The sequence below is a fragment of the Mytilus edulis genome, chromosome 2, assembly GCF_963676685.1.
Source record: "Mytilus edulis chromosome 2, xbMytEdul2.2, whole genome shotgun sequence".
In the NCBI taxonomy this organism is placed as follows: domain Eukaryota; kingdom Metazoa; phylum Mollusca; class Bivalvia; order Mytilida; family Mytilidae; genus Mytilus; species Mytilus edulis.
The window spans coordinates 100,647,945-100,673,438 of record NC_092345.1 but is presented as its reverse complement, the minus strand read 5'-3'; the positions used below and the strand labels follow the sequence as shown (position 1 = coordinate 100,673,438).

The window sequence follows — 25,494 nt, the reverse complement described above, 5'->3', positions numbered from 1 at the left end:
TTGAAGTAAAATGTCGCTATTAAAAATATCAAAATTCCATAGTGAAATATTGCAAATATAACAAAACAGTGATTTTACAAAATCTTTTATAAAATATCTCAAAATCATTTTTTTCCATTTTTTCACTGTGACAATTGCATCTGATGGGTCAAGCCCTATTCAATCAATATTTATTATATGTTTTAATGTTGTGCTGTTAAACACTGTCACAGGTTAGGGGAATTGTTGTGCTCCGTTAAACATATTTAATCCTACACTTTCTGTATTTGCCTCTCCGTAATGTAATTCAATTGTTTGCTATATATCATACGTGTCTTCATTTGTGGGTTTTTTTTTGTACATAAATCAGGGTGTTAGTTTTTTCGTATTCTAGACTTACTTTTCATTTTGTCATGTCGGGGCTTTTCATGTGCGGATTTTCCAATTGTTGAAGGCCGTATGATGACCTACAATTGCTCACTTCTACGTCAATTGGTTCCTGGTAGTGTCTTTAAGGAATGACTGTAATATTTTTCATTTTTCTGTGAAGATAACAAAATGTGGTGCACACTGAATAACACCACATTTTTTGTGTCATTTCGAATAGACAAAAAAAATATAACAGTCATTTCTTATAATTTAATTTTAAATTCCATTTAAAACCTAGTAACACAGTTTGACCCCAAGTCTATCAGCAACAATAGAGTTACGTGACCGTGAATATTATTTTAAACTACAGATGAGACTAAACTCATTTTTACTCACTAAATACCACTGTCGTAATAAAAACTTATTGATCCAAATAATCTTGAATATACATAGTTTTTACTCGCCAAAACTTACTCATCAAATTGGAGTCCTATATTCTTTATTTTATCTTCAAACTTGAAGTTTTTGTGATAATTGTTAAGTCTCTTGATCGAATAATTCAAATATTTTCAAGGAAACTAAAAATGATAGGCCGAATTTAAATATAATGAAGCATCTTATTTAGACAAACACTCGATATGAATATCTAGGCTATAGAATCTCGGATACGCAAACGTCAAGTTATTTTCATTACGAAGCGGTGGTTTTTTTTGTTTTTTTTTGGCCGACTTGTGCAAGCGGTTATCTCCCCTTAATATCACAAGTCAAAAATAAAAACCCAGCAAAATACAAAAATCAGAAAGAAAATAAACTAAATTCGATTTACAACTTTGTTATAATTAAAGAACCTTAGTGAGCACGCTCACATACCCCACGTCCCCACATTGTCATTGGAGAAATTAAATAAGTGTAAGGAAAATAAATTGTATAAGAAAAAATATTGAATAATAATTTCCTGTCAAAATGCACATCAACATAGTATGTCCTTATTATCTACAAAATTTCATGAAATTCTGTTGTGTGGTTTCAGAGGAGTTGAGATGACAAACTGTTGCAGAATTACATTGAAGCAAATAAGTTCAAAGGGGCGTAACTCCTAGAAAAAAAATTGAATCGTAATTTCCTGTCGATATGCACATCTACATAGTATGTCCTTCTTATCTACAAATGTTCATGAAATTCTGTTGTGTGGTTTCAGAGGAGTTGAGATGACAAACTGTTGAAGTAGTACCTTAAAGCAAATAAGTTCAAAGAGATGTAACTCCTAGATAAAAAATTGAATCGTAATTTTCTGTCGATATGTACATCTACATAGTATGTCCTTATTATCTTAAAATTTCATGAAATTCTGTTGTGTAGTTTCAGAGGAGTTGCGATGACAAACTGTTGCAGTAGTACAATAAATAAATAAGTTCAAAGGGGGGTAACTCCTAGAAGAAAAAAATTGAATCGTAATTTCCTGTCGATATGCACATCTACATAGTATGTCCTTATTATCTAAAAAGGTTTCGTGAAATTCTGTTGTGTAGTTTCAGAGGAGTTGCGATGACAAACTGTTGCAGTAGTATATTAAGCAAATAAGTTCAAAGGGGCGTAACTCTAATAAAAAAAATTGAATCGCAATTTCCTGTCGATATGCACAACTACATAGTATGTCCTTTTCATCTGAAAAGGTTTCGTGAAATTCTGTTGTGTGGTTTGAGAGGAGTTGCGATGACAAGAAACAGGACTGACGGACGGACGGACAGGTCAAAAACATTATACCCTCCGCAACTTCGTTGCGTGGGGTATAATAATATAAAGAAGAGATACTTCCCTTCTTTTCAGAGAAGGATTAGATGTAAAAATCAAAAGACAAAAAAATAGTAAAACTAAACCAGAATAGCCTAAAATTTAAGAATTGTGGATAAGGGCATCTATATGTAGAAACCTAGCTATAAAAACTGGCTGTTGAAAGTATACTTTGTGATTTTCATCATGATATATGGGATCACTCCTAGTAGATATTTTTAAACACTTCTCATAATGTTTAATGCAATAAAACATATTTATTTTATACAATTTGAATAATCTTTCTGAAAATGAAAATAATAAATCATATCAGTAGTTCTGATCATTTATGATATTTTCTATTCTACAAAAGTGGGCCCAAAAGTCACAATAAGTTTCTTCAGATTAAGAAGCGTTTAAGCTCAAGCCTATGTTTCTTTGTTGAACAGTACAATACTACCTATAAAATATCCTACATAAAAAGAATGTTTACCAAAAATATTGACAGAAATTCTGTACAAAAATAATGCTCAAAATTGAAAGTGACATAATTATGATTTTTAAAATCATTCATAATTGTAAAATTCAACAATAGGATGAGCTAGCAAAGTAGCCCTTGTCTAATTTCTCAAGCAAGGTTTTTAACTTATGATTATAATAAAAATTAACTGACCTTCATTTCCTTTTATATATGTTTTTCCTCCAGGCATTTTCTATTGCGTTTTTTTTTGTGCTTTTGTCCATCCATAAATGACATGAAAGACTATCATTAATTTGTCAAATTTGTTTTCCAGTATAAATGAAATTTAAGACATATAGTCTTCAAACGCAATACAGATTGGAAGAACTGTGTTGTTTTACTTTTCCAATGAGTAAATCTTCACTTCATTTTTTGCACATGCCACTGACACATATTTCGTTAACGTTTTGAAAAAGAAAACATTGTCACCGTCAATTTATGTATAATAAAATTAACATTTTAGAGTACTTTGAAAACAGGTACAATGAAAAGAAGTTGAACTTTACTGTTTTGAAGTAGAAACGAGGCAAAAACCAGGAACAAATGACATGACTGGTGGTCACTAAAATTGATTTATAACAGTAAAATAATGATGGCTTCAAAATGGTGTAAAAATTTGAAATATGTTACCCGGATTCGTTGAGAGTATTACCGTTCTTTTCCATATTTGGATACGCAAACGTCAAGTTATAAAAAATCGATGTTTTTGGCGAACAAAAAAAATGGCTGATTTTTTTTTAGAACAGACAGGATAAGAAATTGCAATAACAAGCTATTTTTGATAATGTTTGTATGTCGTATTGAAACTATATTGGTCGTAAAACCTACATTTTTTTAAAATTCAATTATAATATAAGCATGACTGAACTAGTATATATATTTGTTTATGGGCCAGTTGGAGGACGCCTTCGGGTGCGGGAATTTCTCGCTGCATTGAAGACTTGTGGGTAACCTTCTGCTGTTGTCTGTTCTATAGTCGGGTTGTTGTCCCTTTGACACATTCCCAATTTCTATTCTCAATTTTATTTAATTGCAATCTTTTATCCGATTGGTTTGGCGGACTTTTTGACGTTACGGACGACTGTAGCGCCACCTAATTAATTCCCTCTGCTTGTTGCTGATAGAAGTTGACGACAACGGGCGTTTCCAAGGACTTGCTTTCCAACTGGTAAACCATGAAGAAATGTTGATAACGTCACAATTATGTCTTTCAGCTGATAAACAAAACAACGTCAGCCAATCAGAAGACCCGTTACATCCAAAATTAAATTATTTGACAATCATACCACGTTTCCTTATAATATTTTATATTTGTTGATAAATTCACATTAAAAGTTTATATTCCACTGTCCATTACGATTACCAAACTGTCCCGAAAATCATGTTAATCTATTACCAATGTTTATTATTACTAGTTTATTCCTTGTCTAAGTTCAAGCATACATGTTTTAAGTCGGAGAATGTATGGATATATCTTATACTGTTTTTAAGTACTATACAGTACTACACTGGTTTTTAATATGATGGTCTGGATGAAGTTTACAGAATAGAGATATAGCAAAACAGATTAAGAAAAGGGAAAGTAGGATAGAAACAAAACAGAATAAAGAACAATGGGGTTCTAAAATATAAAGAAGAATTCTATAAAAATAACGAATAAGGTTAAACAAAAAACTGATTACAGAAATGCATGACTTTATGTCCGTTCAGTTTTGTTTTTTTTTTGGGGGGGGAAGGGGGGGTGTACAACTACGCGACAACGTCCACTCTGTTTATATTTGTATCCATCTGAAAGGTTAATATTTTTTTCAGTTTGTTCTTTTACTGAACTGTTACACCACTGTCCAAGGTTAGGGAAGGGTTGGACGCCCATTAACATGTTTAACCTTAACCACGTCACAGTCTGCCTGCCTGTCAAGTCAGGAGCTTGTAGTTCAGTTGGTTTTGTTTGATGCTATGTTACATATTTGTTTTCCGTTAATATTTTGTACATAAATGAGGTTTTGTTCTACATTTATCATTTCGTGGCATTTTATAGCTGACTATGCTCCGCTAGTAGTTGTGAAATTCTGTGTCTTTTTGGTATCTCGTCACTGCCATTTATTGCATATATGTGACAGTATTTTATTGAGGTCTTGGATGTTTAAATTAAATGTTTTTCTCCTTGAATTGCATATAATAAATGTTTGGAACAAATTGTGTTTGAACAATATCCTCATTCATTTATATTGACTCTATCTTATCGTATCGTGTGTCTTATGTGTCTTAAAATCTGACTTATTCTATGGTTGATATGAAAATCGAACTTATATCTAAGGCCGTCATTCAGTCATAATACGTGGATTTAATATCACTTTCTATTGCGAATGAAATGTGGTACGAAGACAGCACAAAATTACCAATGCAACACATAAACAAAGCATCAATTGATTTCCCTCAAATGAGCAATCATATCCGGGCGTTCAAGCTTTATAGAGAAATCATAGCCCCGGGCACATCATTTGTTTCAAACATCAACTATCACCACTCGATAAGGTTTCCCAATTCTTCACATGGGCTTCAACTAGAACATGGATTAACCACTATTCATACGACCTAATTTATAAAGTCCCGTAACACATACCAAAGGTTCACAGAGGAGGATATATGTGATCACCAAATCAGACTATGCTTCATTTATTCATGTACATGTATCAATAAATCATCCATGTTGAATGTGTAATGATATCATGATGTTGTGGTGACTCCAAAAATAATTGATCCAGTGTTTCACCACGAAAACATTGGCATGGGGAAAATGGCTTAAGGAAACCGACATAATAGGAGGGTGTCGATCTGAATTTTCGAAAATTTCAAGCAATCTTTCCCGGAACCCGAAAAAATAATAATTAATTACAAAGTCCCGATAAAAATCATTTAGCGCTTCAAATGTGACACAAAAAGACCGAATAACATATAGATATGAGAAGATGTTGGAGATGTAGTTCATGACATTTGATTTATTGGAAATGGCTTTAAACATTGGTAAAAGTATATCCTTAAATCGACTTGTGAATATCCTGAAATCGAATCAAGGAGGTACTGAAATATTTCAGGATATCCTGAATTCGAATTATGGAGGTCCTAAATATTTCGTAAGGTCCTCATTGATATATGAATATTCTTATATTTTACTCATGGAGGTCCTGACATATTTCTGATTCTCCTGAAATAAAATAAATTTGACCATATCCGTGTCTCGAAAATAATTGCCCACAAAATATGTTCACTTCCAATTATTTAAATGTGTTCTAACCTTTTCCTTAAGAACTGATTTACAGTCAATGTTGGGATAATTTTTTGAACAATTGGGCTAACAAGAACACAATTTAGTTCAAGTGGTTGATTTTTTTTTTCAGCACAAATATAAACATGGCTAAAATTGAGCAATACGAATCCCTCCAAAAATTGTGGGTGATCTCAGTTGCTTAAGAAGGGTACGTATATCCTGCTCCTCATTTAGCATCCGTTTATTGCTATCAGATTCCTAAGTTCTTTAATGTCCATTATCTACTCTACTGTTTCTTTTATAACTGACAAGGTATAATGTGGTATCTTCTCACTAGATGTACCTCATATCACAAATATTTTCCAAAAGACTAGAAAAGTGAAAAGTATATTTTAACAAAACGCATTTGACTAACAGGTAGAACAACTGATATTCTGAAACCCTGTTGACTGCCACTGGCGATTGCCAAATCAATTGATCACAAGATGTAACAAAATGGATCTTAACATAAATTAAGTACTAAACAGAAAACTATAAACTTGCGGCAAAGATGTTATACCACAAACACGAGGTGTCAAAAATTGTTGTACACCAGATCCGGATTTCGACAATAAATGTGTCGAATTATGGAGGTCCTAAATAGTTCGTGAGGACCTCATTGATTTATGAATATTCTTAGTTTTATTCATGGAGGTCCTGACATATTTCTGATTCTTCTGAATAAAATAATTTTGACCATATCCGTGTCTCGAAAATAATTGCCAATAAAAAATGATAAAAATGATCACTTCCGATTATTTAGATATGCAATGGAATTTGATTAGACTGTAATCAAAATGAGAGGTTGATCGTTATAAAACCAGGTTTAATCCACCATTTTCTACATTTAAAAATGCCTGTATCAAGTCAGGAATATGACAGTTCTTGTCCATTCGTTTTTGATGTGTTTTGTTATTTGATTTTGCCATGTGATTATGGACTTTCCGATTAGATTTTCCTCTAAGTTCAGTATTTTGTGATTTTACTTTTTTCTAATAATTTCCTTAAAAACTTATTAATAGTCAATGTTTGGATAAATTTTTTAACAATTGGGCTAACAAGAACACAGTTTAGTTTAGTTGGTTAATTTTTTTTCAGCACAAATATAAAAATGGCTAAAAAAGACAAACAGACAAACAATTTACACAAACAACATAGATATCTAAAAAATGAGCAATACGAATCTCCCCAAACACTGTGGGTGATGTCAGTTGCTCCGGAAGGGTACGTATTTTTGCTCCTCATTTAGCACCCGTTGTGTTGCTATCAGATTCCCGAGTTTTTTATTGTCGATTATCTACTCTACTTTCTCTTTTATAAAACTGAATTAGGTATAAGGTGTATCTTCTCACTAGATGTACCTCATATCACAAACCAAATGTGAGCAAATATACCTTATTGCATCTAATGCTTAATATTCCAGATATCTAAATGATTTCAAAGAAATAAAACTAACCCAAAACTTTTCCGTATATGGTTTTTAACCATATAACAATCAAAATGAATTTATGGTGTTCTTTGTGAAGTGCAGTGGCGTTTTCACGAGAGGCGGAGATGCATTGGGGATAGGATCGACTAACCCAAACATTGAATCATTCGCGTTGTCTTTTCAATTCTCTAATTTTGATTGGAAAACATATTTTTTGTGTGCAAAACATTGTCCAAAATGATGTTCGCTTCGATATGCTCGACAGTATTTATACTGGTTTTTTTAGGGAACTACGTCCCCACTTTATATTATGCTGAATTCATAAGTTTCAAAGTAACATATTAGTGTTGCTGTGCTCAATACTCATTGTTAGTAAATACTTGTTACAAATGATTGCACCTAACATCGAAACATTAACTGAATTGCTGATATTACAAACACAACTAGTGGCAGAACCCCTAATGTTTTGCTATATTGCTGACACAATTTACAATGATTTTTTTTACACGACTTTTTGTAGACACCAATTAAGCCGAAATGGTCTGGATGGTCCGATAGAAGTTTGTCTGGAGTAAAACGGTACGCATTTGAAGTATGGAAGATGGAATTTAGTCTTGATTATTTAGTTTTGAGAGAACCAGATATTTTGTCAGATTATAACCCAGTGCCAGAGTTTATTACTGAAGTACTAGCTAGCAACAATACATTTCCAGAATATGAACCAAAACAACCAGGTGTTTATTCAACAATACTTGAAGTTGCAGACAAAGCAAACAATTCTAGATATGTCCGAAGAATAGCAATATTCGACAAGACATCAGAAATATCCCTCATGTCAAGTCATCGGTTGTTCATTTCCTCGGCATCAAATCAATCTGACTACAACTGGCAGACTACTCCTCAAAATGTGCAAACAACTTTGAATGTACAGTGGAAAAATCATTTTATCAACGAAGTACATGAACATGGACATTTCTTGGCAAGCGTCCAAGACTATACCGCAAGACTTAGTGATAACGTCAAAAGAGTGGACTATAAAGAAATTGAACCTCAATTTGACGATAATGAAGGTAACAGAACTAAAAAAGAAATACCAAACATTAATTCAATTGTTAGATTTGAATTAAGTCACCGTACACCAAGTACGGTTATACCAACTAGTGGTTGGGAAGACATCGTTCCACTGAAAGAAAACAAAAGTATTGTTCTCAATGGAGGGAATATTAGAGATGGGTATTCATACCAGGTTTGGGTTCGTGCACATGATGTAATGGGGAATACAAAGATTGATTCTACAGTTGTTTATTTTGATCACAGTCAACCGATAATATACCCTCCTAAGTTTAAAAAAAATATCGTCGATGGACAGTTTCCGTTTTCAAGCAGGTATGTTTTTTATGTAATCACACATTAATTGCTAAATCTATGTTTCTTATTCATTTACTAACTAATGTCTTTAATTTACTTCTTCAAGCAGAAAGTGTCATCTTTGAAGATTTCTTTTCAACTATAAATCATCTACATTGATGACAATTTGAATGCGTGTTTATTGTAATGAAATTTGAGAATTACAAGATATAAACAAATAAAGTCGATACGTTGCTAGTGTTAACTAGTAAACGCTTCGCTCCTTCATAAAACAAGGTTTGAAATTCAATCAAATGAAATAGACAATCATTTCAAATTCAACGAATTCCGTTTACCAGCCGCCGAAAATAATATTACCGAACAGGCACCTTCAAAACACTCATCAGCGGAGAATAAACATTTCTTATTAAATAATTATCGTATTTTGCACCCAGAATAACTGTCTCTGCTAAAGATGAACACAGTGGAATCAGTAAAGTATCGTTTAAATTTGTGGTAAACAGCACAGGGGAAGTGAAGAACCAGAAAGACTTTAGGATCGAATCTCAGGTAGTTTAAGCTCTTTTTTTAAATTAGTGGATACGAACATTACACTTTAATCGTAATCATATATAAACAAAATGGAACGGTCTCATCATAGCTGTCTCAATAACTTCATTAAATTGTTACGATTATATTTCAGCAGTATTAAAGTAGTTATGTGTTTCGGTGGTTGGAATAATAAATACTAAACAGAAAATGCACAAAATAAAATATTTTCACAAAAAAGTTAATTATAATTAGCAATTTCAGTCAATTTTGATTCTAGAGGACCACATAATTGTTGTTTATTTTCTTGGTATGCTCCCATACACATTATATACAGCTTTCTGTTTGTTAATTTGATGATTTAATTGTTTAAAATTGTTGTACTACAATTGGCGATATATTCCCCCTTTATTTTCTAGACACAGTCGCACTGCAATCAGCTTCCTAAGGAGTGTTACTGCATTTCAAAGGGGGAATGTTTCATGATTGATAGTGTCCTGGATATTGATAACTGCTGGCTAAAAGTTCCAATTGATAGAGTTAAAGATGAAGTTCATATTCTTCAGATTTCTGTTTACAATTTAGCCATGCTATCTAGTATGATTACATACAATGTAAGTGGCTTCTAATAATGTCATTTATCAATAAACGATCACAATACGCAAATCATGTCATTTATCAATAAATGATCACAATACGCAAATCATGCAAATATTTGTGACTATACCGGTAATTAAATCTAAAGAAAACCTCAAAAGCTTTCAATGAGCATAATTAGAGTTTTCATTTTCGTTTAAATTTCATTTACGATTTTCATATCATCCTCTACCGTTATACTATGTGAATCTTGTATCAAAAATGGTAATTAATAATTTTGCAATAAAGTTTGTACAACTGTTAAAATGACGAGAAAAAGAAAGGGTAAATTATGCAAGCCGTGTAGATTTTGTTGCTATATTGTAGTGTCTGATCTATGATAGGATTCAAACTTGTATCTTATGAATTTTGTTTGATAATCTATCTGAATTAGCTTCTTTGATCGGTACAGTTTTGTTTATCTTTGAATACCTTCGGTCATATTTTCAAGCTCTTAACTAAGTAGTCAGTACTTCGATACTTCGTCATAGTTAATAAAATGATTCCCTTAGCTATAGTTTATCTATGTTGAATTTGGAACTTTTTTATATCTCTTTTGCTCATATACCTCTTCATATTGTTCTCAAACATCCTTGATTTTCAATTTTTTTGGTTTCAGCGATAAAGGATAAAAAAATTACTTGTCGAGTATTCGTTGATTTTACCAAAAAAATACATGTTGTCAGGTTCTTGCACGGAAAATACAAATGTATAAAAAAAAATTTACACAAACAATAATATGCATCTTTCGCGTTGTTTTATTTACGTTAATCCCTCGACATCTTTACCTTAAGCTAGATGATAATATTTTCATGGTATGATTTATCCTAATTCTTAGCTCGAACATTCTTATTTAAAAAACAGTGTAATTTTAAATTAGATAAAAACTTTTCAATCCAAATTCTAAGCATAACAAACGGTTACATGTTTAAGAAAACACATTTAAAAAGGTGTTATATGATATAAAAAAAGTCATGGATGTGATTGTCCGTTTTAACAAAATTCTGTTTGCTCGTTCAAAGGTGTTTTTTTTAATATGGTGCAACATGTTTTTAAAGTATTCCAAAACTGAAGATATCAGAAACATTTTAAAAGTAAATTTTAAAAAACCATCGGAAAGGATTTTTAAACGATGATTATTGAGTGGAAAAAAATTCAGACTGGCGTTCACCAAAAATACAATCGTTTTTTAGGAGGTGTAGTCTAAACAGGAAATCGATTAATCGAGTATCAGTTTGGTTTTCTATATTCGGTAAATCCGAGCGATAAGCAAGTACTCGTTGACATCAATGGAATATAGCGCTTTTAACGCACGAAACAAATCTTATGCAAAAATAAGAAGAAGTTTTATGATTGACATGCAATGTGATACTATTATACAAAAGACAAAATGACAAAGAAATTAACAACTATAGGTAGCTGTACGGCTATCAACGATGAAGAAAAACCAAACTGCATAATTAGCTATAAAAGACCCAGAAATGACAAATGTGAACAAACGAGAAAACTAACGGCCTGATGTGTGCACGAAATGATTAACGAAAACACATCTCTACATCATAATAGACACTAACTTGACAACGTACAGATCTTAGATAATTCACAGTTACTAACAGCTAGTTCAAGGTTAATAACAACTGATAAAAAAGATCATGCATCTAAAAACTAGCACGTGTACTTTTTTATTATCAGTAGTCCATGCTTATAAAGAAAAACAACAGTGGTATACAGCTGTTCATAAGTAAATAAATTCATCATAGATACCAGAATTGAATAATAAATCGATTACGCGAAAACAAATCAAAGTAACTTATCGAGTTTATAACTTTTCAAATGTCATTGCTTTATCCGTAGTTTTCTTATTACAGCTAGGAGAAGTGAACAGCTTCAAAGGAATTAAAGAATGTAAGCCATCTACTTATTTTACACCTTAAATGTTTACGTTCATCTAACCTGAAGGGTCCAGTGCGCTAATTTTATCATTTGAAATACGGCGTCAGTGATCTGTAGTCCTATTCCTTAAACTCTTGTAAAAATCATTTCCTCTGTAACTATTGGGCAAATTTAGTCACTATCATCATAAGAATATTTACTTTTATACACGTGGACGATGATACTGTTTGTCATCCAGCATGGCGGTCATGGCTAATGATAAAATATAGAAGAAAATGAAAGTGTTTAAAAACTTTAAAACTGCTATAGATAGAGACAACCTGAAAAGGGCCTCATGTTTAGAGTGTTGAGTTATACCTACTATCTATTAAATCAAAAACTTTCACACAACTTTACAAGAGAAAATGGTTTTAATTTTACTTGTGCTATTGAAAAAAATATAGAAACTGTTAAACTTTAAATAAAAAAACAATTTTGATTTATGATTGCTTTTTAGCAGTGATGAACTAAACATTTGTATCGTAAATGTCAACAGAAATAACGTTTAAAAAATTATGAAATGTCTGCAAATATGAATTTGATATTTGGTACATTAAAGTATAAGATGACTTACAGATCGAGTTTTAGTTTCGTTCCGGTGTCCAACTTTTTAAAGAATTGCGGCCCTTGATGAAACCAAATCGGTATATATCTTTTCAATTACACATTCCTCATTTAATGAACACGCTATAGATCAGAAATAGATTTAAGCAATAAGCACTACGAAGGGATGAAGTAAATAAACAAAGTGAAAAAGGACAAAAGGACAAGAGCAAAAGAAGAAAAAACTAAAACCATCAATAAAATACTATATAGAAAAATGATGACTGAGCAGTACGAAACCATCAAATCCCAGTTAAATACTTTCGACTCGGACGCGACAGCCATTTCTGTTTCGTTGGTGTTGCATGTATAAATACACTTGAGTCAGAGCCGGTTATTACCAACATTGCAATAAGAAAAAACGTGAATTGCTGTCGGTTCGCACTTATACATCACATATTCAAATACGTTCGGTTCATGTTTATTGTTGTGTGTTTGTTTTTTATACATTGTCTGCTAGAGGTATAGTGGAAGGGTTGAGATCTAAAATAAACATGTATAACATAACCCCGCCGCCGTTTTGCGCTTGTCCCAAGTTAATAGCATCTTGCCTTTGTAAGTCTTGTATGATTTTTGATTAATTAGTTTCTTGTGTATATTTCGGAGTTATGTATGGCGCTAATCATTAATAAACTAATAAACTAATTAAATAAATAAATTTAGAACAAATACAAAACTGATGATTTTAACTTCCTAAATACTTTTAAACCAAATCTATTGATATGCAAAACTCTTTTCAAACATACAAAAAACGCTCCTTTAAAGATATACGAAACCAAAAGTAAGAAATAAAACGTTAAACAAAATGTGGGATAAAGACATCATTGGTATTGTGAAAGGATTATAAAGCAATAGATTTAAAGAAACATACATTTTTGATAGGTATTTGTTGACCCTCAAAACTAATCATATGTTCGTCAAATTGTACGTATGTATCTATTTCCAGATTATAGTCCATCAAATATTACAATATTAAAAACATCAGACACAAGTTTAGGTATAAGCTGGATTCAGGCACCGTCCTGTTATGATCGTGCTGGTATTCTCATCCGGTTATTCCGACCAGATAATTCCACAAGGGATTTCAAAGTACACAAAGATGCGACAACGTTTGACCTAACGGGACTGTCACCTACAACCCAATATTGGTTTCAATTGTTTACTAAATATGGTAATGATACAAAATTTGAAATGAGTGGATCTCCTGCAATTCTAAAATTCCAGACAGCGGAGGCATGTAAGTCATAAAATATCAATGTTAACTTTTTTGATTTTCTTAAAACTAGAGCTAACGACAATGATTGTTTCTGTAATAAAAAAAGTCTATGCCATGATTTTTTTTATGAGAAAATGTATAGAAAGCTTTATATATTTACAATGATTTTGTTCGAAGTCATTTAATTGACCATTTTATTATCCTAAAAATTATTGTGGTTTGAAAACCAATGAAAATACATTCTTGTACTAGATCTTTAAACATTTAAAATCTTTAACAATTGCTGTTCCAGTATAAATGAAGGCCACAAAGTTTACTAATGTTCCAATCCCGTAATTAAATTTGAATAGAAAAAATAAGGTAACCTAAACCCTAACCCCGACTCCAACCCCATTGTAAAAAATGTTATATTATACTTCTTACCTTTTCAGCTGTAGGATTCCCGCCAGGCGGTGTTGCAGGATTATCTGCCGGTGAGTATTGTCCCGTTTGTTTTATTCACTTGAAAAGTTTTCATTGATAAAATTACCTCTAGCGGTAGTTTGTTTCTTATGTGTGATTGATTTTATCATTAGATATTTATCTCTTGCTTTCATTAACGTTTTACAATTTTGCTTACATATATGTTTTGATAGTAAAACAATCAACCATCGTTCTCACATTTTAGGGTTTATCTTGCTTTTGATTGGTGTTGTGGTCGTTCTTTTATTTCTTGGACGTACTGGACGTTTACAGCCTGCTAAAGCCAGAATGACACAAGGCATTAGAACTATTCGTAACACAATCCGTGTTCGCTCACATACTAATGGTGGATACAATGTACGTAATGCTTATATATACAAATATTGATATAACTTATAATGAATGAAAAAGATACAACTATGAGAAATGTAGTGTAAAATTGAAAATGGAAATGGGGAATGTATCAAAGCGAAAACAACCCAACCATAAGGCAGGCAACAGCCGAAGGCAACCAATGGATCTGCAATGTAGCGAGAAACTCCCGCACCCGGAAGCGTCCTTTAGCTGGCCCCTAAACAAATATGTATACTAATTCAGTGGTCATCGACGTGATACTAAACTCCGAATTATACACTAGAAACTAAAATTAAAAATATACAAGACTAACAAAGGCTAGAGGCTCCTGACATGGGACAGGCGCAAAATTGCGGCGGGGTTAAACATGTTTTTTTTTATATCTCAACCCTCTTCTATGACTCTGGCCAATGTAGAAGAAAATAACGCATAACAATACGCATAGAAAAACTCTATTTATGAGAAGTCCGAGTCCGATGTCGGAATATGAAACAAAAGAAAATAAACAAAATGATAATAATACATAAATAACAACAGACTACTAGCAGTTACTGACATGTCAGCTCCAGACCAGAACAAAACTGATTGAAATGTTATGTCTTCATCATATGAATATCAGACACAACCCCTCCTCTTAGGGGTTCAGTATTATATCATCATGAAATATATGAGAAGAACATAACCCGTGTCATGCCAACAACAGGTTTTAGAATAAATGTGTTTAATTCCGATGCAAAGACCCTATAAGTGAATCAATATTAAAGCCAAAATATGCAATCTTTAATGACCTAACAACAGTATCGTAACTATATCCCTTCTTAATAAGTCTGTTTAAAGGTGTCTGCACGTTGAGTTATATTTACGAATTATTTACTTATACCGATGATAAAATTTAGTAAATGATTTGACTAGTTTGTGATATTAAAATCCCTGGTGTAATAATTTTTCAGTAATACATAAATTTATCTCGCTAAAATCTAATACGTTGTTCCATTCACGAGCGAATCGTACAAGTTGAGATATATAAACACCATAAGATGGTGACAAGGGATCGTCACCATCTAAAAATGGATAATTAACGATAGGAAATGAAAAATCATCTCTTTTATCATAAGTGTTTGTATTTAGCTTCCCGTTAATGATATAGAATAGTCCGAGTGTGGTCGTTAAAACAGCGATGTCTATTGTAGATAAAGTGGCATGCTCTCTGCACACTAAAGAACCCTTACCACAACTCATTGAGGATTTGAATTATTGTTTCCTATTGGCAAGACTAAATTCTGTTTCAATCCCTTGTCCTAACTTTCAAGGTGACGTCAAAGTTTCTAGCACTTTACCCATTTCGACTCTTATTACAACATCAAAAACAACCTCGTGTAACTCGTTTATAAAGTAAGCATTTTCAGTATTAGAATTCTTGTAGAATATGAAATAAACAGATATCGACCCTGCAAGTGAAATACAATTTGATATATGGGAACTTTACCCTACCTATTTACAACACAACACCTGGTTTATTACATTCGCAACAGTATTCTAAATTTCATTCAAACATTTGTATACCATCTTTGTATTTTAGAATCGGGCGTATAGCACTAAGTTTGATGATGATATATACTTCTATGGACAAATGGAATCTACTGGCGCTACGAATCTTAAAATTTCACGTAAAGATATATCATTGGAATCCGAGTTAGCACAAGGGAGATTTGCAACAATTTATTTAGCCAAATACTATGGCAACCATCGTGACGCTCAAACCGTTGCTGCTAAAGTTTTAAAAGGTATAGCTTTAGAAATGTATGCCATACAGATAAGATTTTAAGTTATACCAAAGAAAATTAAAAAAGTTATAGTACTTTAGGAAGATACTTTTCCATACATCAATTATACATCCTTGGCAATTCCTTATGAAACTGTTATTGCTTTAGAAAATATGACAAATTCTTTAACGATATCATTACTATATTCCACATGATGATAATGTTTGTAATTATCTACAAAAAAACCTAAATCATAAAGTTTCTTTTAGAATTAAATTACTTGCATACGGAGAAAGTAAACTATAGAAGGCAACAAAATCTTAATATAAAAGACAAGTTATTTTACAGTTTATTTCGGAGAATATTTTTACTGACTACAATATGCATTTTTGCATCGACTTTCGATATATTGGTGTTCAGGCAGAAATGTTTTGGAAACCAAATATCTCTTTGACCATTGTTGGTACACTCTTAATAAAACAGTAAAATGTATTCACATTGGTGGTGGTTTACATTAATTATGTTCTTCTACTTCTTATGTGAATAGGTTGTCCATATATTTTTGTTCGAGTATCTAATATAGACGTAAGGTTCGTGTAGCGTATCAATTTGTAGTAAAGAAAGAAATAATATGGGGACTAAGACACAAAATCAGTGCATGTACAGACAAAAACACCCAAATGCAAAGAAATTTTTAGCGCTTATATTGTTGTTCTTCATCTCAACGTCACACTGAGGTCTTCAAAAGAAAAAAACTATCTTTTCACTGTAAGTTGAAGCATAGTATCCATATTTGATAAATTGTCAGTATAATAACGTAATTTCGTTACTGAAAGATGAGTCAACGTGAATGATTAAACTTACGATTAATTTGTTGCTATGGCATATTTGATGTGGTCATTGGTTAATGTGTTTATTTCTAGTTGTTTTGAAGGAGACGTAACTTAATTGTAAAATGTATATCTGATCTATTTGTCATTTTGAACATATTAAGCTAATGTCACTACCGAAAATTCACATAGCTCATACTTTAATAGGTTTATTCAAAATTGTATAATTAGTGGTATTTAAACTTTATCATATAACTACAGATGACCAAAAGGAAGAGAATGTTATGAAGATGAAAGCTAAAATTAACTTTTACATTGAAAAAGTTGGACATCACAAAAATGTTGTGGATTTTATAGGATATGTAGAAGACGATGTTAGTAAGTATATAAATACATCAAGTAACGGCAATGACATGAACATCAATATTTTAAAGGAGTCAGAATATTGGTACAATATTCCGACCACACAATAGAAATAAATAGATGTAAGTTATTATAAAAGACTGTTGAACCCTTTAGGTAACATTTTGTCCCATATTCCTAATGTTGCCTCCTCCTATACGTCAAAAGTTATGCTAAATCCTGTCTATCAGTCTATCATTAGTCAACTATTTGCCGTCCATATTCAATTGTATTTACTTTTTTGTCATTAACCAGCGAGTTGATAAAGAAGTCTGTCAGTGCAATAATTTACCTTACTGAAAGTTTTTATCTTGGCTGATATTTTACATTAGATAGGGACACTGGTTTGTATTTGCATGATTTCCATAGTTGTGTAATCTATCTTATAGATATTTACCCTTTGTTCTTCATTATTTCACACACTTACTTGTTTGCAGGAGGATCGTTTATGGTACTGGAATATTGTGAAAGTGGGGTACTGAAGGACTTCCTTATCTCAAAGAAGTCCGACGTAACTGTCGATTTGGAAGAAAGATTGTTCAGAATGGTCTTTGGAGTTTGTCTTGGAATGGACTATTTATCATCGAAAAAGGTACAAAACAAAAAAGACAAAGGTTATTGTCATATTTACATATAAAAGCCATTCTTATCGCTTAACATGAAGAGGGAGCATTGATTACACTAGCTTAACTACATATGCTTTGAATGTCATTGCATCAATTTTACATGTGACCATCTTTGAACTGTTCAGCCTTTTTAAAGTTTAAATGCAATCATTTTAATTGTTTACTTAAATGAGTAGTTTATTCTTTGCGATAGGTTGTCCACAGAAGATTAGCAGCCAGAAATATTCTTTTAGATCACTTGTTTGAACCAAAGATAACTGGATTTGGACCAGAACCTGAAGCTGAGCAAGAAGGGGAAGTAAGTTTCGACGGATTTTGTATTTGTATGTCATTTATATTTTGAATTAGTATTCTTTAGATGCACGCACAAACATTTTGAGGCAATGCAAATAAAAGAAATGTTTTCAATAAATTGTTAATTTTTATAATTGAATATATGTTTGTTTCCACGAGTACTGAAATGTGTTTGCTAATTATGTGTAAATGTTATTACATTTCATTATACTGATATAAAGGACCTAAGCTCTAATAGTTTAAGGTTCTTGCTTCATAATCTTGACATTTGCGTAGCGGTTAAATGTGAATTTGGTGTTCTAGATTGTGACTTTTTGTGAAATATCTTATTGGCACATGAGGTCTTTGACATTGAGTTCATACATATGACATAGTAAGCTGAAACGGTAATGACCGTTTGTGAACCGATAGTAGTACTTTTAGCATTGTCCTAATGTAAAAAAAATACTCGAGCTTTATATTTTGGAAATCAGTTTGAAGAAAAGTTGAATTACATAATAAACGAAACCAGAACTAAAGTTTTGTAAACCGGAAGTACCTACCGGCTATCTTCCTGATCTTAAGCAAAAGAATTGAGAAACGATTTTTTTTTAATCTGCCATATTTAATATTATATCTGACACCAGAATCGGTATTTGAACCGAATGTGAATATTTCCCAAATAAAACATGTGCATTTAGGGGTGATAACAACTTCAATTGTTCTTTGAAATTATTTTTTTTAAATCATCTTGAGTGTTTTTTTTCTAGGAACGTATACCACTAAAATGGATGGCACCAGAATGTATGAAAACAACTATTCATGCAAATGAATTGAGTGACGTTTTCTCCTTCGGTATTGTTATGTGGGAAATATTTTCATTAGGTAATGTATTTTTTTTTATTTTAATTTTATTTTGATGCTGTGAGAAAACTGAATACTTATATTAACTGAAAAAAAGCCTTTATCACTCAAGGTAAAATGTCTATGGTCAAGAATGGACCGAAATAGTTTAGAAAATATGAAACTATGACGAATAAAACAATTAACGTCCTTTATCAAGGAGTACATCTGCGGCGATGTCGGTATAATACTAATAGTAGCTGAACGGTGAATGTGGACATACATGCTGATCAAGAATTATCCAAACCTGCCCAATCTATTTTTGACAACTAGTTTGTAATTAAAAATTATATGATAAAAGATAACACATATTTTGAAAAGAAGTGTTAGAATATGCCAATTTCAGATAATTTTGCTAACATTTTATATGTTGTTGATTGAACACTGACCGCTTCCGATAACTGAGAGATAATAAGGATTAAATGTCTCGGCGTAAAACCATGAAATGAGAGAAAATCTTTTTTGAATTGCAGGCGACACACCTTACCCAGACGTACAAAGCAGGGACGTTGCTTCTAAACTTAAACAAGGATACAAAATGAAGAAACCAGAATACTGCGATGATGCGTGAGTGATTTTAATATTCAATAACAAAATGACTTTAACACAAATATGTTTTTATATTGACCAAAATTTTAAAACTTTAAAGGAAATTTTATATTGCAACGTCGTGTCATTATTTTACTTTTTAAGAAAAAGACATCGAAATAGATATTGGAAAATAAAACATCACGACTAGTTTTATTTGCACTATTAACATACTTATGGTTAAATACTTAAAATACATATACTAATGGACGTACACCAATAAGTTATGGCCCCTTTGCATTCTATGTTTAATTCCGCAATTGCAAGTAGGCACTACTCTTTCGTCTAAATTTCAAATAAAGTGGCAATCAATGAATGCCAAACCAACACACTAAGGTGTCTGGAACTGAAAAAAAAATCAACGGAACTTCAGATATACCAACACAGGTACTTCAGATCTGAAAAAACGAACAACATGTACCCTCTTCTTTAAATTTTATGTAATTTTTTTTATTATTCAAAATTATCAGATATGATTTTCATATCATGGAATTTTATGCAAAAGTAATACAAGTGAGAGGTTTAGGAAACTTTAAAACCAGGCTGAATCCACTATTTCCTACATGAGAATGTCTGTACCAATTTAGGAATATGACAGTTGTTATCAATTCGTTTGATGTATTTGAGCTTTTGGTTTTACCACTTGATCAGGAACTTTTCGTTTTGAACTATCCTCGGAGTTTGGTAGTTTTGTTATCTAGTTTTTAACTCTATCAAAATATTTACATCATTAGAAAGTTACACCCATGCATAAGTAGAATATTGCTTTAAGCACGTCATTGCTGGCCAAGTCCGATGTATAGTAGTTACATCTTACATTAAACAGCAATTACATTTGTAGGATGATTTCTTTTCATATGTTTAGACTTTTCCTATTATTGTGCATTTCTACTTTTATTCTTCATTTCTAATGCATTCCAAAGCAGTTACAGCCAATTCCTCTGATTTTGTTTTACACTTTGATCCTAATCATAAATCTAAGTATTTAATTGTCAGTATTTACAAAACAAAATGTATTGGAAGGACATATCTAATCAACAACAAAATTTTTTGGTATTTATGTTAAAAATTGTCTTTCAGATACATTTCTTGTTGGTTAAATTCGTCGTTCAATCCAATATATGAATAAAAACTTGTAAACTTTGCAATTTTGTATCAAAAGTATTCAACAGCATAATGTATCTTTGTGTTTCTTTTCAATATCACGAAAATATGTAAAATTGTTAATAAAATATTTCAAAACTGTTTTGGGTTCTTCTACATAACCTATTGCAATTGAACAACCCATATTATATTTCTTTAAAAGAATATTTTTTCTTTTTTCATTTCCAAAAAGAACTTTTTCTTCACTCTTATTTCCATAAAGAATAACAACTCCTTTCCCTTCCAAAGAGTCTTTTTTTTTCTCATATCTCGTATCTCAAAATAAACTAACTGACCCATTCATAATTCAGTTCATTTTCTTTAGGGACGAATACTATTTCTTGATGTTATGTTCTTTTTCTAAACAAATATATATTATTTATTTGTTTCAGCTTCTATAAGATCATGCTAAAGTGCTGGCACTATCATCCAAACAAACGTTCAGGCTTTGCAGAGGTTAAGGATCAGCTGTCGCACATGTTCCAGGAAGGACCAAGTGAAGAATATTACTACCGGTCGAATGATCTGTAAATCAGGCACTAACACTAGACGAATGATCTGTTATTTAGACAAAACTTAACATTATTAAAGAAAACAACGGATTGTAATTGTAACTATATGAGTTTTTTTCAGTCTTGACACATTTCCGATTCGATTTTTTAAAGATCAATATATATATATCTTGTACCCTGATAAACAATTTTATAATATAAAAATTCAAAGAAAATAATTAAAATTACAATATGCATTGGCCTGTTTATTGCATGTTTGTTTGCTTTTTCTCTATGTATTTATACGCAGTAGTTATTTTTCATTTTTTATCATTTGATTTCATTTAAACTTAAATATAGAGAGAAACTACTTGAAATAAACTTAATGGACATAAACTAGTGACATATTTGTCTGTTAAATGTGAAGTTAACACTTAAATAATGTGAATGGAATAGTCATTTTTCAAGTATTGTCTTTGTAAAGGATTTCAGTTTGGGACCTGCGATGAACTTTCGACGGGGAAATTTCACCTTTCACTCCATATCCTTCTGTTATCCATACATCTACTTAAAAATGGTATATTGCCCGGGTATTCAATATGTACTGCTCTTTATTTTTGTCCTTGTTAAGTTGTTGATTGTGTAAGGATATTATAAGTTATATGGTTCGCTACTGACCCCCTACGTATCCATAGAGGGTTAGTAAAATCCATAGGGGGTGAGGCCTGAGGCCGAGTCCCCTACGGATTTTATTCACCCTCTATGGATCCGTAGGGGGTCAGTAGTTAACCGAATAACGAATTTATCGCACACTAGACTTTTTCTGCTGCGTTTTGTTTAAAAATAAACAATGAAAAACAACAACATTAATAGATGACGTCAACATTACCGCGTCATGAACCCCCTATGAAATTTACTAACCCACTACGGTCTCATAGGGGGTCAGCACGTGACGGTGTTAAACCAATCACAACGTGATAATTTACCCGCGGTGCGATAATTAACATTTAAGCCCTTTGCCATGTCGATCTTTTAATTTTTATTGTTTCGTGTTGTCAAGTATTTTATGTTTATCTTTCTTGTTGATTTATTCTTTTATGTCTAAATGTTAGGCCATCATTAGCCTCAATTGATTATTTGTTTTATTTTTATTTTTAAAAATTAATAAGGAATTATCAATTCTACATTTTTTTTCAAATATAATACCCATTATTTGTCTTGTCATTAATATCATAGCTATTATATTGTTGAATACTAATAAGCAAACAAAATTCATCAAGTATTTTTTTATATTAAGCTTCAAAAAAGCATCAACTAAATGATAATAGAAATAATTTGATATGTTAATTTTACTAATTTCTGTTCATGCATGTCTGTTTTAGCTTTATGTGTACATATAGTCAATAAAACGTAACAGTTGAAATTATATCTGTACCATTTTCCTTAAACAACTGGAACTCCAATATAGCGCATTTATTTTTGAAACGTTATGTGTGTTTTCTTCTTAAGCGTCCCAAACCAAATACTTTTTTTCTAGTTGATTATATAAAAGAGAGGCGAAAGATAACAAAAGGAAATTACACGCATATGTCGTAAATAAACTGACAACGCCATGGCTTTTATGCAAAAAATGAAAAAATGAAACCATTAAACAACAGAACACAAAACTAAACATAGAAAACTAATGTCTGCGCAGCACGAACATCACCAAAACTTGGGGTGATTTCAGGTGCTCCAAAACATTAAGCAGGTCCTGCTCCACATAAAGCACCCGTAGTGTTTCTCATGTTAGTACAATTCCAGTTATAAGTTAAGTCCGGTATGTCATTCTCGTAGATGAGGGGACGGGATGGTTGTTACGACATTTGGAACATATCCGATATCATCTGTGAAACGGATATTCCCTAATGGCCATCCAACTTGTGATGGCGTCCGTAAAATTTACGATGGAAGAATATCTTTTTTATAAAGTTCATTTTGATTGTTAAGATGCCAGAAGTATTGTATTTATAATACAGAGTACACCAGCTTATGCCATTGATTATACTTGGAATATCATTCTAGTACGCGTTTACCAACATTGATTCAAGTTCATAAAATTGTGTCTTTTTTTGTTTATGTTTAACTTAAAACAGTTATCACTTAGACTACAACTAACACAAGGATATGGCGGTATTATAAGAATGTTTACCTATCAAATAAAGAAGGATACAAGAATAAAGGGATGATCAACACAAGGTTAGATCTTGTTGCATAGAAAAAATGGCAACAGTAGTATACCGCTGTTCCGTTATAAATCCATTGACTCCAAAACAATATCAGGTAACAAACTAAAACTGAGGGAAACAAACCAACAGTAATGTAAGGGGACAATAACGAAACAACAGAAACATTGACTAAAATCAATACTGCGTAGTCAGCTAAAGCATGACCCGAAATGACAAATGTAAAACAATTCAAACAAAAACACTAGCGGCCTCATTAAGTACAAAATAATGAACGGAAAAAATAAGAAAACAGAAAACAACCAATTACAAGCTCCTGAATTGAGACATACATATACATATACAGAAACGTGGCGGGACTAAACTACTTCGAAGCGCAAAAACTTTTTACCCCTAACCTGGGACATTGGTGTACCAGTACAACATAAGAACAAAATATAAAAATCAGTCAGATCGTTACAAAGCACATCTCTAATAAGCCCAATATTTAGTTATTATTAACCAAGTTGGTGATTATGCTACCTATAAAACCAGGTTTAACCTACTAGTTTTATTCAGAGAAAGCTTGCACCAAGTCTGTTATATGGCATTTGTTTTTCACTAATTTTTAGCTCACCTGGCCCAGAGGGCCACGTGAGCTTTTCCCATCACTTTGCGTTCGTCGTCCGTCGTCGTCCATCGTCTGTCGTCGTCCGTCGTCGTTAACTCTTCTCCTCTGAACTACTGGGACAAATGAAACCAAACTTGCCCGCAATCATCATTGGGGTATCTAGTTTAAACAATGTGTCCGGTGAACCCACCAAGATGGCCGCCATGGCTAAAAATAGAACATAGGAGTAAAATGCAGTTTTTGACTTAGAGCAAATCTGACGAAATAAAATGGTTCATCAGGTCGAGATCTATCTGCCCTGAAATTTTCAGATGAATCGGACAACCCGTTGTTGGGTTGCTGCCCCTGAATTGGTAAATTTAAGGAAATTTTGCTGTTTTTGGTTATTATCTTGAATATTATTATAGATAGAGATATGCTGTAAACAGCAACAATGTTCAGCAAAGTAAGATTTACTAATAAGTCAACTTGACCGAATGGTCAGTTGACCCCTTCAGGAGTTATTGCCCTTTATAGTCAATTTTTAACCATTTTTCGTAAATCTTAATTATCTTTTACAAAAATCTTCTCCTCTGAAACTACTGGGCCAAATTAATCGAAACATGGCCACAATCATCTTTGGGGTATCTAGTTTAAAAAATGTGTCCGGTGACCAAGCCATCAAATCAAGATTGCCGCCATGGCTAAAAATAGAACATAGGGATAAAATGCAGTTTTTGGCTTATACCTCAAAAACAAAAGTATTTAGAGCAAATCTGACGGGGTAAAATTGTTAATCAGGTCAAGATCTATCTGCCCTGTAATTTTCAGATGAATCGGACAACCCGTTGTTGGGTTGCTGCCCCTGAATTGGTAATTTTAAGGAAATTTTGCTGTTTTTGGTTATTATCTTGAATATGATTATAGATAGAGATATGCTGTAAACAGCAACAATGTTCAGCAAAGTAAGATTCACAAATAAGTCTACTCGACCGAAATGGTCAGTTGACCCCTTTAGGAGTTATTGCCCTTTATAGTCAATTTTTAACCATTTTTCGTAAATCTTAATTATCTTTTACAAAAATCTTCTCCTCTGAAACTACTGGGCCAAATTAATCGAAACATGGCCACAATCATCTTTGGAGTATCTAGTTTAAAAAATGTGTCCGGTGACCCAGCCATCAAATC

General features: G+C 32.2%; 1 protein-coding gene across 3 annotated transcripts in view; it reads left to right on the top strand.

The window, feature by feature from the left end:
• LOC139513685 (uncharacterized) overlaps nucleotides 1-22,916 on the top strand; it is a 68,217-nt gene extending 45,301 nt beyond the window's left edge. For all 3 annotated transcript variants that reach the window (XM_071302393.1, XM_071302394.1, XM_071302395.1), the window contains 14 exons: nucleotides 7,895-8,760; nucleotides 9,177-9,291; nucleotides 9,690-9,884; nucleotides 11,775-11,811; nucleotides 13,388-13,678; nucleotides 14,089-14,130; nucleotides 14,325-14,476; nucleotides 16,053-16,257; nucleotides 17,328-17,444; nucleotides 17,906-18,060; nucleotides 18,288-18,392; nucleotides 19,138-19,252; nucleotides 19,744-19,837; nucleotides 21,394-22,916. In XM_071302393.1, the coding sequence (XP_071158494.1) occupies nucleotides 7,895-8,760; nucleotides 9,177-9,291; nucleotides 9,690-9,884; nucleotides 11,775-11,811; nucleotides 13,388-13,678; nucleotides 14,089-14,130; nucleotides 14,325-14,476; nucleotides 16,053-16,257; nucleotides 17,328-17,444; nucleotides 17,906-18,060; nucleotides 18,288-18,392; nucleotides 19,138-19,252; nucleotides 19,744-19,837; nucleotides 21,394-21,532 (2,628 nt within the window). In that variant the 3' untranslated portion in view covers nucleotides 21,533-22,916. The remainder of the gene's footprint in view (nucleotides 1-7,894; nucleotides 8,761-9,176; nucleotides 9,292-9,689; nucleotides 9,885-11,774; nucleotides 11,812-13,387; nucleotides 13,679-14,088; nucleotides 14,131-14,324; nucleotides 14,477-16,052; nucleotides 16,258-17,327; nucleotides 17,445-17,905; nucleotides 18,061-18,287; nucleotides 18,393-19,137; nucleotides 19,253-19,743; nucleotides 19,838-21,393) is intronic.
• Nucleotides 22,917-25,494: the final 2,578 nt, after the last annotated feature.